At 41.5% G+C, this 16599-nt stretch overlaps 1 protein-coding gene across 3 annotated transcripts in view; it reads right to left on the bottom strand.

Moving 5' to 3' along the window:
* The window catches only part of mbd5 (methyl-CpG binding domain protein 5), a 55817-nt gene that overhangs the window by 28535 nt on the left and 10683 nt on the right, over window positions 1-16599 (bottom strand). For all 3 annotated transcript variants that reach the window (XR_003271313.1, XM_026159964.1, XM_026159965.1), the window contains exons 2-3: window positions 9920-10545; window positions 3130-3232 (exon numbers count right to left, since the gene is read on the bottom strand). Coding sequence is in view for 2 of the 3 variants with exons in the window: in XM_026159964.1 (XP_026015749.1) it covers window positions 3130-3232; window positions 9920-10032 (216 nt within the window). In the remaining variant the exon portion in view is untranslated. The remainder of the gene's footprint in view (window positions 1-3129; window positions 3233-9919; window positions 10546-16599) is intronic.

Here is a 16599-nt window from a genome sequence, read left to right as displayed (position 1 = left end):
CTGCCAAATAATTTATAAACACAGTCCGATTGCCAACATATGCCTGAGTTTCACTTCTGCAGGGAGTCTTTGCAGAGCCAGGTTTTCTTTTTTTTTTTGTTTGCTTTTTAACTTCTTCATAAAATTCTAATGTCCATTTCAGTAGTTTCAGCAATCTCCCAGTAGGAACTCCATATTTACATTGATTATTATTCTTTAAACTGAGGTGATGATTGTTTGTCTCATTGATAAATAAAAAACTGTAGCTGGAAATGCACAGGAGGAGCTAACGGTGCAGAACAGGTTGCTCACAATAGTTGTTGGCTGCTTCAATCCAACACATTTCTTGGGAGGTGCAACTCAGGTTACAGCATAGGATTTTCAGTTATGTTGTAAGTTAGGACGTACATTTCCGGCAGAAGTCTAAATACTATAATCAATCTGAGTCAGTCTGTAAAAACGAGTGCAGACTGACAACTACTTCCTGCAACGCAACTCTTTGCAGTAGGGGACTAAATGTAACTGGTTGTATTCCGATTGTATCACTATATAAAAGAAAGGGTGTAGAACACCTATGGCTGCTATAATTTTATTAATACTGCAGGTCTGCAATCACTGTTTTCCTCAGTCTGATTGTAGCACGAAACAGAGTTGTTTTCATTACACTAAAGGTTAATATTTCGAAACTTCTTTTTTTTTTAATGTGAACGACAAACACTGGTGTTTGAGGCTATTCGCAACGCTAATAAAAGGTCAACAACTGCCCTTGTTTGCCCAGAGGGATCTTTTAGGAATGATGACACCATTTTCCAGAGAAATTACTGGTGAGTGCAAGCTGATTTCATACCCGTTAATGTCAAATCTTAAACAAAGCTTGCTAAGGAGCAGCTTAATTCTCCAGCATAGGTTACTATAGTTATGAGAAGTAAACCTTCATCTTCCTAACACTGAAATTTCCTCACTGCGCCCAAATCCTGCTTCAGAGTGCAGGCCTCAGGTAAAGCCAGCATGCCACAACAATGCCCAGTCATCCGAGAGTGGCTGGGGAAGGATCTTCAAGGAATCGTCCAAGAAATTCCTGTGAATATCAAATAGTATTTTTCCTTGACATACCTGTGCAAAATCAGTACGCATGAAAAACCCTGCTTAAACAGTCCTCTTAGATCAGTGCACACAGAAACATAGATATCCACCCATCCATCCAGTCACCCGTGGGCTTCTAGAGCAACTGCAATTCTTTCAAGAGAAAACTGGGATCTCCTGTGATCATGGATTCACAGATAACAGTAAGCTTATTATCACGCTTTGCAACTAATCAGAGCTCCCCACAAAAAAAGGAAAAGAAAAAAAAGAAAGAAAAGAAAGCATGCTGTGGGCCCAGAATAAGGATGGTGAGGATCAGTTTTGAGGCCAGGAAGCTGCTTCCCCGAGCCACGTGACCACCCCTGAATATTATGTAAATCACATCCAGGTCTGGCAGCACACTATATTTTCCTCACGCTCATCATCTCTTGGGGCTGTCTTAACAGCACAGGCTGTGATGTACATAGACTAAATCGCAGATAAACATGGAGGCAGCGGCTCTCCCAAGCACCTCATGATATGAGATATGTGATATCCCACATCTTAAGACGGTTAAGATGTAAAAGTGAACTAATGTTTAAGACCAGAAAATGAGTCTTAAAAAATATTTGCATCTTCATTTTCAGATACTAAGAAGACAGCAGGGAGGGGGCACTCATAAGGGAAGACGTGCAGCTACAAAATCATTCTGATAATGGCGTGGAGTGTTGGGGACAAATTTAGCATCAGGAAGGATAATCGGTCAGATTACCCCGTGTAATGTGACGCCTCACATAACCCCAACATTTGTAGTTTGGTCGTACAGAGATCAGTGGGTCAGCTTGGGTTCATTTCATACATCCTAAGTATGAAATAGGAGAGGATTATGCTACAGGAGAGCTTTTCCTGTATACTCTTTTATAATTTCACTCCTGCAATTCACTCTAAGCCACACTGATTTGAGTCTCTGCACACTTTGAAGAATAAAACTTCAGAACCACCATTCAAAGCTGTCAGAGCAGACAATAGAGGCAGTGGTCCTGAATGGAAACTAGAAGACTCTAAAGTAGAAACTTTGTGACCATACATAACAAAGTAGTTTTTGGAGTTTCTCATCCCGTAGACTCCCAACTCTTCCATTTTGAGCCCAGTATAGGGGACCACCAAAACAACCGCCTAATTGGCATTATCGGTAAGGAAAACTGGAAAGACTGGATGCTAATGGTTTAGCAGCAAGTGAACTTTCAAAATAAGAGTGTGGGGAGTGTCCACTCTAGGGAGTGGCCTAAAAACTGGTTGCCAACCACCTCACTTATTGCCAATGGCTGCACAAACACCGACACCGTGGTCCAGTGACGAAGTGAAGATGCTTACTTTCGGTTTAGCAGCAGGCACACCATCACCTTTATACCTACCACATCCTACATTTTTGTGTTGTTTTTGTTGCATATACAAATGACATGACGGGTCTTTTGGCAGTGTTGCTTTAACAGCCCAAAGCACTGAATTGTAATGGAAAACGACTGAAACCGAGTAGAATCGAGTGGAGAAGGTACTAGTGGAAAAGAGGCATATGTAGCAGTGCTATATATGCCTCCTGCTTTCCTGTCCATTCTGTGTTTATACTGCACTGTAAAATAACGGCCCAAAAAATGCCAAAGATGAGATTTAACTTGTGATTTTGTTTAATAGGATAAAACTGACAGTTTGTATAAATAAATGTAATTTTTGCTTATACAGTTTGTGTTTTTCCTTTCTGCATAACAATAACTGAAAACTGTGATGGTGTTACATTAAATCTCTACTGTAAATAAAGGAAACAGCAGTTATCACTGTACAATCAAGTTGCCTGATGATTAGAGCTCTGAAAGGAGCCTGTACAAACAAACACCACACACCAGTTTAAATTTAGGGGTCCTTGTTTAGCCGTAATTTGTGGACAACAGAATTTTAATTTCCGTCGCAGATTGGCTCCTCCATCTTAATCTCTAAATAGCGAATCATCTGGAGCTCAGATTGGAGCAGCTGTAAAAATCTCACTGTGTTTTAATCAGAGCCAAAAGAAAACAAATAAATAAATAAATATACCTTTTGGAGGATGAGTGGGCACTCCAGGCCGCATTTGCAGGTTCCATCTGTCAGCAGGTAGGTCCTCACCTGCTCCAAGCTGGACAGCACCGAGCCACTGGGACTGCACACAGAGAACAACAACAAGGTGAGGCTGAAGCTGAAGCTGGCAATGATCCACAGCAAAAATGCTCCTTCTGGGAAGCTTGCTGAAACACCCGTTTCAAATAAGATTCAACATTTTTAGACTGGAGCTCCTGAACACTGATCTTTAGTGTTAACGTGGAAGAAGAAAAGAAACACGATGGACACAAACTTTTTTTTCCCCCTTCTCTGAGGCAGGTTAGCAGCTCCTTCAGACTGTTTTTGGATAGTAGTTAGCATGAAATCAACCGCGGAGGAATAATCTCCATCTACATGTATTAAAACACCTGACCTGAACAATATATATGCACTTTACATGAAGACAGAAAATAATTAGATTAGATTAGATAGAACTTTATTAATCCCTCGGGTGGGTTCCTCTGGGAAATTCGATTTCCAAAAAAGCACAGCACCGACAGAAGTTACAGAGTTACAGAATATTTTATATACACATATATATATATATATATATATATATATATATATATATATATATATATATATACACAGAGACAATATAAATAAAATATATGAAGGGGATAAATAGAATAAATAGGAATAAAAAATAAAAATACAAGTGAATTGCACATTTCAAGTATTGAGGTCTATTGCACTGTTGACTATTTACAAAAAGTATTGCACAAGGTATTGTACAGTGAGGTGAAGAGGCACTACAGCTTAGTTGTTCCCCCCTCCTTTGTCCTCCTGTTTCCCCTCCCTCTCCCCTCCAGAGAGGAGTTAAACAGTTTGATGGCGTGTGGGACAAAGGATGTTTTTAAGTCTGTTAGTTCTTGTCTTTGGGAGAAGCAACCTGTCACTGAACAGACTCTTCTGGTTGTTAATGGCCGTGTGCAGAGGATGCCTGGCATTGTCCATAATGTCCATCAGTTTCTTTAATGTCCTTTTCTCTGCCACTGTCACCAGAGTGTCCAGCTTCATGCCGACCACAGAGCTAGCCCTCCTGATCAGTTTCTCCAGCCTGGATGAGTCCTTCTTTGCTGTGCTGCTCCCCCAGCACACCACAGCATAGAAAAGTACTCCAGCAACCACTGACTGGTAAAACATCCTCAGGAGCTTCCTGCACATGTTAAAAGACCTCAGCCTCCTGAGGAAGTACAGTCGGCTTTGGGCTTTTTTATACAGGTGCTCTGTGTTGCATGACCAGTCCAGTTTATTGTCCACCCACAGCCCGAGGTACTTGTACTTGTTGACCACCTCCACCTCCTCCCCCTCTATCTGAACTGGCAGTGGACCTTCTCTGGACCTCCCGAAGTCCACAACCAGTTCCTTAGTCTTTGAGGTGTTGAGTTGCAGGTGGTTTGTGTGACTCCATGCGACAAAGTTCCTCACCAGACTTCTGTACTCCTCTTCCTGATCATCCCAGATACACCCCATGATGGCTGTGTCATCTGCAAACTTCTGAATGTGGCATAATTCAGAGTTGTAGCAGAAGTCAGAGGTGTACAGGGTGAAGAGAAGAGGGGACAGCACAGTTCCCTGTGGTGCTCCTGTGCTGCTGACCACTGTGTCAGACGTGATGTCCTTCAGCCTGACGTACTGTGGTCTGTCGGTGAGGTAGTCGGAGATCCAAGCCACCAGGCAGGGGTCCACCTCCATCCTGTTCAGTTTTTCCTGAAGCATACAGGGCCGGATGGTATTAAAGGCACTGGAAAAGTCAAGAAACAGGATCCTGACCGTGCCTTTTCCCCCATGCAGGTGTGAGTGGGCTCTGTGTAGGAGGTACAGGATGGCATCCTGTACCTCCGACACCCGCCTTGTATGCAAACTGTAGTGGGTCCTGGGCATGTTGTACCTGTGGTCGGAGGAGGTTGAGGAAGAGCCGCTCTAGAGTCTTCATAAGATGTGACGTCAGTGCCACCGGTCGGAAGTCATTCAGCTCATTGGGCCGGTTCTTTTTGGGGACTGGGACGATGCAGGATGTCTTCCATAGGGCGGGCACTCTCCCCAGTCGCAGACTGAGGTTGAAGACTCGTTGTAGCGGCTCCCCAAGTTCAGCAGCACATACCTTTAGCATCCTAGGACACACCTTGTCTGGGCCTGCTGCCTTTCTGGGGCGAAGCTTCCTCAGTTGTCTCCTGACCTGATCCACTGTGACACTGGGAGATGTTTGGGAGGAGGGGGGGGGGAGATGTCTTGCTGCTGAGAGAGGGATTGGAGGAGGGGGGTGTCATGGTGTCAGGAAGGGGGGGAAGCGAGGGAGGTAGGAGAGTGGGGATTGGACTCTGTAGTGAAGGTGAGGGTGAGGGTGGGGGGGTTGTGGGCTGGTCAAACCTGTTGAAGAAGTTGTTGAGTTCGTTTGCCTTCTCCACAGTCCCCCCACTGTGCTTTTCTTGGTGTTGTGGCCTGTGATGGTTTTCACACCATTCCAGACCTCCCTCATATTGTTCCTCTCCAACTTCTGCTCCACCTTCCTCCTGTAGGTGTCCTTTGCTTCCCTCAGGCAGCGTTTCACCTCCCGCTGTGCTGCTTTCATCTCCTCCTTCACTTTGCTCCTGAAAGCCTTCTTCTTCATGTTGAGGACAGCTTTGACTTCCTGTGTTACCCACGGTTTGTTATTAGGATAACACCGTACTGTCTTAGCAGGGGCGACCGTGTCCACACAAAAGTTGAGGTAGTCTGTAAGACAGTGTGTCGCCCCCTCTATGTCCTCACCATGTGGGCTCAGGAGCACATCCCAGTCATTATTGTCATTTACTTTCTCTTCATTTGTCTTTCCTCAAGGAAAATTGTGAAAATGTGGTTGTCTTAATAATGTGCTTCCCCTTTTTTGCTACATTTAGGCATAGTCAGGACAACATGAGCATCATAATGGTAAAGGAAAGGTGATTTAAGTGACTTAATGTGGCAAGGTTATTGGTCTGGGTATTTCAGAAACCATCACTAGAGTTTAGAGAAGATGACCTAAAAAAGAGAAATTATCCAGTGAGCGGCATTTCTCTGGGAGAAAATATCTTGTTGATGTCAGAGGTCAGAGGAGAAAGGCCAGACTGTTTCAAGCTCACAGGAAGGTAGCAGTAACTCAAACAACTACTCATTACAACCCAGATGTGCAGAAGAGCATCTCTGAATATGGATCAAATTCTCCAGTGCCTTGTTTAATCTATGACATGAAGCATTATGGCAGTTCTGGAGGCACACATTATGCAAAGTGTATCTAATACTTCAGTACACTTCTGTGAGCCATTTTGTGTACAGAAGCTACGCAATCAAGGACTTTTATTGTGAAAGGATGGAACACATGCACAGGACAAATTCGGTTTCTGGGTGATAATTGTTTTTAATCTAGGCCTAATATGCCTTTGTATCTTTACACTGGTTAAAGAAAGGAGAAACTTAGACATATAGGTTATTATGCAATGTTCTTACTAGTCGCGGCAGCTTGAGATAAAATTAGCCTGCATGTGGCCCATGTAATAATAAAAGGAGTCTGACACCCCTGGATGAAACATTAGAACGAGCTTTAACCAAAGACAGATATAAAAGGGGGTCTCTATGCACTCGAAGGCTGGCACAAAGAAACTACCTCTAAAGAAGAACAGTATGTACCGCTGGTAGTTCCTATCAAACATATACAGTGGCTGGTTGACAAACCAGCCAAAGACTGAATCATCAATCACTGTGGCTGTGAAAAAGAATGAAAAAAAAAAAAATCAACTGTGAGGATCATCCCTGAAGCAAAAGCATGCTTTCAAATGTAAAAGAACATCAGCAAATACAAGTGTGCTGTGACAGTATCAGGCCACGGTCACAGACAGGATTCTTTCCAACACCCAAAATAAACCTGACACCAGCCAACTGCTTCGGTTCATTGTGGTTGGTGAGCGCACGTGCCGGGAAGGACACCAAGTCACAGCCTACAAGGATTCGACTCATCGGAGGAGACCGACGAGTAGCAGTCGCTTTGTTAGTCATTTCACTGTCTGCAGCTTACCTGTGTCCGTGGGCTGATCAGTGGAGAAATTTGTGTGTCTAGTTCATGCCAAATGGAAACTAAATCAGGTGACTGTGACTGGACACAGGAAGCATCATCATCAAAGAGTTGCCATGCTTCTGCTCATCGATCAGTTAGAGAAACTCTACCCTGTGTGCACAGTAAACAAGCCTGCTGGGTGCTTTTTGAATTCAAATGACTGGGACCAAAACCTGACGCTTACCTTTGATACATGACATCAATCACCTCCGTTGTTCGTGAACACACTTTTAGTCATGATATAGACTAGGGCTGCACGATTTGCATGAAATGAGAATCACGATTTTTTGGCTTAGAATTGAGATCACGATTCTCTCACGATTTTCTTTTCCAGTATAAATATTTATTGCACTTATTAACTGCACATCAACTTCGTAACAGTTGAGACTGAACATAAAAACAATAAATAAACATAAAAACAACAAATGTCTCACGTTTTGTTGTTGCTGCAAAATGTTGTACTGCTTGAAATTCTGTCTCCACCATTGCTCGACGCTGCGTATATAGAGCAGGTAGTGCAACAATAGAAAAAAATAGTTGCGGGACGGCACTGTGTAGCGTTTGTCTAGGGTGTTGATCATTTTCCTAAATCCCTCGTTCTGCACAGTGTTGATGGGAGCCATATCTTTGGTCAGGTGATAAGTGATAGCCTCCGTAATTTCTTTGTGCCTGCGGGAGTTCGACGGGTATAGGGAAGCGCTGTATAAGGTTCCCGTTGTTGATGTTTGGGTGGTTGACCGGGACAGATTTTCTCCTGTCACTTTCTCGTCATCCCTGACGTGCTCTCCGTTGTTTTTTCCCTGCTAATTTTAGCATCACACGGCACAGCTTCTGTATCACGTGGTATAAGGCTCCGCCCTTGTCATTTGTTGAACAGGAAGAGTGAGCGCTTGTTTTCATGCAGATTACGTCCCGGACCAAAATGCGGTACAATCGCAGTCTTTTTTTTTCTTTTTTTTAAAAATCATTGTCATTTGGAAATGAGATCGCACATAAGTATGAATCGAGATCGCGATTTTCTAACGATTAATCGTGCAGCCCTAATATAGACTAGTGGTAATAATGAGCTGATAGATGTGGCGACAATTTTCATTTCTTCTTGACTCTTATAGGAACAAAATGATGCAATTTAAGATTGATTTAAAAAGACTGATACTCGATTGGTGGACGCCAGGGGTTAGACTTTCAGCCATTTAGCCCCACACATACACTCATTAAGAACATGACTGTCATGGTAATTTGGGGCAAAACAAGTTTGGATTTTTTTAACAATCCACACAGGCTCAAACATATACATACAGGCTCAAAATCTTTTAATAAGTGGTGCTGAAGGTTCTATGATGTCTCAACTTGGCTTTTTCTTTTTAGTGATCACAATTGACTAAAACTGGTAATTTCTTTGCAGCACGGAAAGGATTTGTTTAACAGCCCTTATTGGACTTACAAATGCTCAGAACAGTGGGGGAAGTCTATTGTAGCGGTCCCCAACCCCTGGGCCTCATCCGTGAGTCATTTGGTACCGTGCCGCGAGAGATGAGGCTCGGGTGTGAAATTTATGGTTTTCAGGGTTTTTATCGGTTTTGTATCGTCATTTTTTATTGTTTTTATCATCAACTTTGTTTCCCTGAGTCTTTTTCCATGTTTTATGAATAAATCTTCTTTTTTTGGTAATGGTACTGGCTTTATTTTGTTGTATTTATGCGCGACACCTTGAACGTCCGTGAAAATGTCGTCAGACATAAACCGGGCCGTGGTGCAAAAAAGGTTGCGGACCGCTGGTCTAAGGAACTCACTGAAGATCTAAGAAGGAGAATTGCAGATTTACACAAGTTAGGAAGGTCTAAATAACTGCAGACTCGAAGATCATCAGTTCAAACAATTGTAAGTACAAGTTATTCAGATGTGGAAAAAGACCCAAACTGTCACACAGGAAATTGGCTAGGATCTTCAGAAACAGCACAGAAACTACCAAGGTTCAAGCCTGACATGAACTGGAAACCTCTGGAACACCAGAGAGGGTGCCAATTAAGAAAGAAACCCCTGCTCCAATATAGACCTCTTTTTTTAACGTTTATTATGTGGCAAGACAACGATTGAACTTATATCGTTGCCTTGAGTTATAGTTGGAGTAAAGATGAGGCTTTCAAACCCAAGAACACTGCACCAACTGTCAAGCATGGTGGTGGTAGCATCATTCTCTGGGCCTGTTTTGCTGACAGTGGTAAAGGTGCACTGCACAAAGTGGATAAAAATCAAAAGTGGATGGATGAAACTTGGATTTCAGATGTAACTAAGTTTCTGAAATGGCCTTCCCAAATCCCCTATATATGCAAGTATATAGACAGTATAACAGAGCCTGTATTTATATATACTTTTGACCGTGTGTGGATTAGAGAAAATACAAAATAAATTGAAACTTGGGCACCCAGTACTTGTTTTATCAAGTCATTAAAGATGTATGATATACAATCATTCCAGAACAAAGAAAAGCTTAAAGAAATCATTAAAAGCCAGAAATTATCATGACATTCATGCCCATAATTAGTTTAAACATTTTATTAAACAGCTTTCAGTCTAAATGTACTGAGCATGTGCAGTGGTTCACAGATATATTTCTCTTAATCTGTAGCCATGTTTGCTTTGAAATCTCTGATGGTTTTGATCTCATTTTCTTACCTTATGTACACGACCCCTCCACCATGCTCTGTCTTGCGCTGCCAGCCAATGGGGACCTGGACAGGGACGGCCTGCCTCTCATCTCCTGCCTCGCAGTCCTTTCCGCCATTCATTGCTCCGCTGGTTTTACGCTCGACACCTCAGAGGTATATATATCAGACATCAACCAGTGTCTTCGCAATGCGCGTCATGTTTGTCTTCCAAAGCCGTGGCCGAGGTGGCGATAGGAGGGAGGGTTCAGGATGATGAATATTCACTTCAGAGTGGGAGTGTGCTCTCAGGTGGAGCTGATGGGGGATGGGGGTGCAGGGTGGGTAGGGTGAGGCGAGCTCACGGCAGACCCTACCCTTTGAGCTGCTTCATGGCCACGGTGCTGAACGGCGGGTGGACTTCCATTACTGCAGCTCGTCATTCGGAGCCATCCGACTCAGGAGGGGAGAAGGAGGAGGGGTGGGGGGTTGGGGTGAGGAATCGGCTGTGCGTTGAGGGGAGAGTCGCTTTACTTTTAATTTTTCACCATTTGTCTCTCACCGCCCAGAACAGGCTCCCCTCAGGCGGACATGTTGCGGACCATGTTCAACATATTGGTTCCCAAATGCAGTTGGGTAGTGGTATTCCCATGGTTCCTTTGAGGGCAGAGGAGAAAAGACAGAGGTGTAAGAACAAGAAACAAAGAATTACACATCAAAAATATTTAACAGGCGTACAGCCCTAATAGAAAATGATTTCTTAGTTAACAAAAGCACATCAAGAGCGCAACTCCCCCGAAGGGCAAGGGCTTCAGCTGCAGGGCGTTGCATTGAAAAGATAAAGTCCGTTGTACAGCCCTCCCCATGCCCGTTCATGAAACATTATACTTGATATGGTTTCCTTCTTTAATTTTTTTAAATTTTTTTGTATCCAGGTTTAAGTTTTACCTTGGGTGCTAACAATGAAGGTCAAGGCCAAATAATTACCCAATCCAGGTACTCATGTACCCGAAGGCCTAGTATATTGTTGTGAAATTGTGGGTAATATAAAAGTTTTTAAGTTTTTTTAAAATTTGGTGTCACCTTGACCTGATTTTCATGAAAATTAAATCAGCTTGAGCTGTTGTTGGTATCTACCATCACATAAAATTTGAAAATTATATCTTGTAAACTGTGAAGACTAAACTGCTAACAAAAACACAGACAGACAAACGGAACTAATTACATACTCCCTCTTTTTGGAGGGGAGAGTAAAAAGGTAATATCTAAGCCACAAAGCCTATTGTTCAGAACTAATTTAAGAAATTTAACCCCCATGATGCACTCTAATTTACTTTGGGGCGATACGGGGAAATACAGGGAATAACAAAACTCTGCAGTTATATCTAAATAATTTCTCGTGGCTCAATGGACAGTTAAAATTAGGGTGGGGCCACTCTGATATGTCGATATCAGTTGGTTCCTGACCCAAAAAGCTGGAAGAGATATCTGTAGCTCCTGGCTCTGAAAAGTGAAGCCGATGCAGATTTGTCTTACAACTGCATTCTATTTAATGAGCATTAGGAGGCGAACTCTCTGACTCTGCAAAGAGGACTGCCTATAGAAGTCTAGGGGAAGAAAACCCCTTGCATCTGTAGAGTGACCTCAGAATAGAGCTGGGCGATATATCGAGTTTTTAAAACATATCGATATATTTTTATACGAGATATAAGATGTGACAATATCCTTTATATCGATATAGTCTATGTTACGTTATAATTATAGTTGTGGAGCCGCAAGTTTGCCTCTCTTTCGTCCACTTTTGTCTCTACGCAACGTTACTCCGCCTCGCCTTCACTGAAGACAACTCCCCCTCCTACCCCATCGCTTCACGTGCAGGCAGCGACAAGACGGACACGGCAAATCTCCGTTAACGAGTTACTGCGCATCGCCCCATGCGTGGGGCTGGACGGCGTCAACGTGCTAACGAGCTAAACATGCTAACGAGCTAACCGCGCTAACGAGCTAACAGCGCTACCCCTAAAATCCTTTCATTCTCTCAAAAGTTGATAGCGCGCCTTATGTATGAATTCTGGTTGTGCTTGGTGGCCGCGAACCGATTTTATGTGGTACACGGCGTTCAGCAATCTGTCAAAAATGTTTGAGTACGACTTTGGTAAGCTACGGAGCTGCACCGCTTGATAGATTGTCGGCGCATTACGGCTACCGAGGAGCTTCGCGGAGTGATACGTACTGTGCATCAACGTAATATTACCGTATTGTGTGTGTATAAGGACCATAAATGGCACCTGTAAGAGACGTGGTTATGAAGCGGATTTCAAACTCCAGGCTATCAGTCACACAGTAAAACTTGGGAACAGAGCAGCTGTAAAATCTGTCTGTCTTTGTTATTACGCTCAGCGTCTTTTAGTTTACATTTTGACTGCACAATTGTGAGCTCTTTGTTTAGCACAAAAACAACCTTGTTTTCTTTTATTTATGGAGCATTATTATTTAATGAATGCTCATAATTTAATTTTGAGTAATTTTTCATGTACATCTGTGCTGTATGTTAATAAAAGTGCCTGTGTGACATCTGGGACACAGCTTTGACTAAGAACTCTTTTTGTTCTTACTTTATGGCTTAAAAAAAATATCGAGATATATATCTTATATCGCCATCCAGCTAAAAAATATCGAGATATGAATTTTGGGTCATATCGCCCAGCCCTACCTCAGAAAACATTTTCCTGATGAGTTTATGTGCTCAGACACCAATTTCAAGCCATACTGAGTAAAAGACTAATTTGACCTTGTAAATTATGGTCAAAATTAGAAACCCTGGCTGATTGTGACCCACACCCAGTTTCACACCTTGGCTCAGGCGATTAGAGGATCATCAGGGGGTCCTTTTGTCCCTCTTTGGGGGGTCACTCCCACTAGGTTTAAATCTGGGACTCCCCACCATTTGACCTTAGAACTGAAGAAGCTTCTCGGATGAGAGGTGAAACATCTTCAAGCAACTTAAAGAAGTCCAGATGCTTTTCTTTGCAAGCTCCTTTGACTACGATGACCTGGATGACTGAGAACCTTCACAGACATTAATGATGACTATTGCTATCATTCAGAGACCAAAGCAATTGTAAATGTACTACTAAGAGTCCGGGAATTATAGTTGACCACAGATTATAAAGAGTTCTTGGTCTATGAGTAGGATATTGAGTAAAAGTAATAGTAAAACCAAGGTGCATACTTTATTAAAGGTCTTTCACCTTCAACACAACAACAGCACCACTGCGCAATGCAAGGACAGTTACCCGTCAAAGAACAGCGCAAGCATGCCCGTCGGGGGAGCCTTGGTGCTTGCTGTAATGTGACATACATATAGTGGACCAATAAAAATGCAGAATGACAAGAAGTGTGCTTTTAATACAAGCAAAATCCACAAACAGTCTGCAAACATGATGTAGACCAGAATGTAGTTAATTTTGGGTCTTCAGGCTATGAGATGGAGTCAGACCGCAAGCAAAAGACTAGCTTTTAATGTTTAAAGCAAGTTTAAAGTTTCAAAAGCTTTAATGTACAGATTACAAATCAATGACTTCACCAAGAGGGAGACAAAAAATATTAATTCATGAATACACGACTGTTCTTGACAAGATGAACTCCTCTTTGCAGCTCAGAAACTTGAGCCAGAAAACTTGAGTTATTCTGCGACCTTCTAAGAAATGGAACAGGAATTATAGCTCAGCTCTCGAGTCTCCAATGGTCCATGTCTGTAGCAAAGTATAATCAAGGTCTTAACAAAGAAAGGTGATAACCAGCATTGTGATACACATTAACTCTTACTGGGGTTTTACGTTTTGTCAAGCGAGCTAATGCAAAGAAAGCCTGGCTACTAGAAGTAGTAACATCTCGCTGCAAGAAAACCAACATCAGCTGTTTGGTACCAGAACCAATACCAGTATCCTTACTAGGAGTCTGTAACTTAATCGCCTAAATATTAGACGAAGGTTTACACAGCAATTGATTGTTGAAAATGCTTTCATTTATCCTAACCGCTTTCATAACAACAGGTCTTTAATCTTGCCTCAACATTCAAGTCTATATAAAGAAAAAAAAAAAAAAAAACTGCAGCAGTTTTGTCAGCTTCCCCCCGTCTCCCTATCAGACAGTAGGAGAAGCCCGTCAAAGCTGGTAATCAGGCTGAATAGAGCCTGTGAGTGATGGAGCTCCATGCAAAACTTCCTCTCAGCCGCTGGTGCTGCTGACTCATAACTGAGACCAAACTCAGTGACACCACCACAGAGGAAGAACGGTTTAAAAAAAAAAGAAAGAAAGAAAGAAAGAAAGAAAGAAAGGAAAGAGGTGGCAGTTAAACATACACAGTTTATCTGAAAAGACACGACAGCAAAAGGAGAAACCTCTGTTGCATAGTTAAAATCTAATTTAACATAAGTCTAAGTCTAGAGAAGACATCGTTTCTACCGTTGGGTTCACACTGGAGGGAAAAATGAATTATGCTTCCCTGTAGGAGCCCAGTGCAGCGTTGCTATTTGAAGACATCTTTGGCTTTTATAAATGCTGTTTTTTTGAGGCATGCTCTGTCTTGTATTATTCCCTCAAATTGGAAAGATGCAGACTCGTAAAATCATGGGCCTGATCTCAATCAAACACTTTTAAATTACCAACCACCGAGAGCTACTCTACAACACAAAAATTCATAAGCATGATTATTTTGTAGGGGTGGGGGAAAAAATCGATACTGTGTAGTATCGTGATATTTTGTTTGCTAATAATGTATCGATACAGGGACAGCAGAAATCGATATTTTGTTACAAAAAAAGTTTTTGTGGACTGGAACACGCTCTGACTTCAGAGCATGTTGATCAGCTCCTTTTTCTGAGCAAGAATCCTGACATTCCTTCACTGTCCAAATGTATTTAACTTTTTTTTGGCAGCAATAAACATGACAGTTTACTTATTTTAATTTAAGACATGTTTTATTTTAATTAAGTTTAAAACCTTTTTATTTAATGTAAAATTATATTTTGTTTTAATTTACTTTCAAATTCTTCAGTTGCTGAAGGGGCTGCATAGTTTTCATAAATTGCATAGTTCAGAATAGCTATAATTGTACCAGATGGTTGCATTCAGTTAAGTTGGACTAGACTGTAATACAAACCGTTCAAGTTTGTCAACAATAAACCTGACTGAAATGAGAGAAAGACTGAGTGCGAGACTTTGATATTAGATAAAATGAATATTGATAAAGTTTACCTTTATGTACAGAATCTGAATATCGCAAAATATTTTTAAAAAATTGCAATAATATCGTATTGTGCGTTAAGTATTGTGATAATATCGTATCGTGGGATGTATGGTGATTCCCACCTCTATTATTTTGATCAGCAGTTAATCTTATTCGCTTAACACAATCCTACTCCTTTTCTTATTTTTGGTTTACCCTTCTTTAGAATTTCTTCTTATGCACGAACTAGCTTCATGGATCAGTTTTTTGGGATCATCTCTAAGGCATGCTGCAGTCATACCACATGAATTACAAAAGCTTACATAACAATAACAGTGTTAACAGTTACCCCCCCACTGGGGCAGGTCGATCACTTTAAATTCCCCCAAAATAAAGCCAATTAAAATTACTTTACGTACTGTTAGCTTATCGCATAAAAATAACATGTCATTTATTAGCAGACTGATACTTCCACTGCAGTTAGTACGTAAAGTAAAATGCATGTAAAGGAGTTAAAAATAAATATACATAACAAACGTTAGGGGAATCTGTTTTGTCTTCATCTAACTGAGCAACAAAGTATTGGTCGATTAAATTTTTAAATATCTGTACCAGTCTTGAAAATCATACATCATAGGCTCTAAAAGAGAGGCAGCTGTTAGCCTGCATCAAGTTTACAAGAAATTTTTACAGATTTAGAGATCTATCAGGTAGTGTTTAGCAGTGCTGCTTCACACCAGGAAGGTCCTGAGTTCGATTCTACCACGTGCCTGGGGCCTTTCGGTGTGGAGTTCACACGTTCTCCCCGTGTTTGCGTGGGTACTCTCTGGGTACTCCAGCTTTCTCCAACAGTCCAAAGGCATGCCGTTATAGGGGTTAGGTTAATTGATGATTCTAAATTGCCCATAAGTGTGACTGTGAATGGTTGTCTCTGGTTTGAGTGTTTTAAGTCTGCGCCAGATTGGCGACCAGTCCATGGCTCCAGCCGTTGGATGGACAAAGATCAGTTTAACTGCAAGCAGACAGTTTCCATTTTCCATTTTAGCTTCTACTTAAATTACTAAGCTGCTGCCGTGTAAAAAGTAGATGGAAGCAGTTAAAAAACAATAACAACCAAACAAACAAAACAGTTTTTTGTTACATTTAAACAATCCATATGGGTGGTTTGATTTCCATTGGCATTTCATTGTGAAAATACTGACGGTAATAAAAACTAATCATTAAAAACTAATGATTACTGGCTCCAAAGATTCGGCCACTTTTTATGTTGAACCCTGCATAAATATAAAATTTAAGGGGAAAAAAAAATCAAACGTAAACAGGATTTTATCAATTTCTCTCAAACCACACATATAATTATTATGGACAACCACATTTGACTTTCGAAAAATGTTCTCTCAAGTCTTGGCAATCATGGACGAACAACAAAAAAAAAAAAATCTTTCTCAAACTGATATCAAACTATTTACATGCTTTCCAAA

Source organism: Astatotilapia calliptera, chromosome 23 (genome assembly GCF_900246225.1).
Source record: "Astatotilapia calliptera chromosome 23, fAstCal1.2, whole genome shotgun sequence".
Lineage (NCBI taxonomy): Eukaryota > Metazoa > Chordata > Actinopteri > Cichliformes > Cichlidae > Astatotilapia > Astatotilapia calliptera.
The sequence above is the reverse complement of the archived record's forward strand: the minus strand, read 5'-3'. Positions and strand labels throughout refer to the sequence as shown.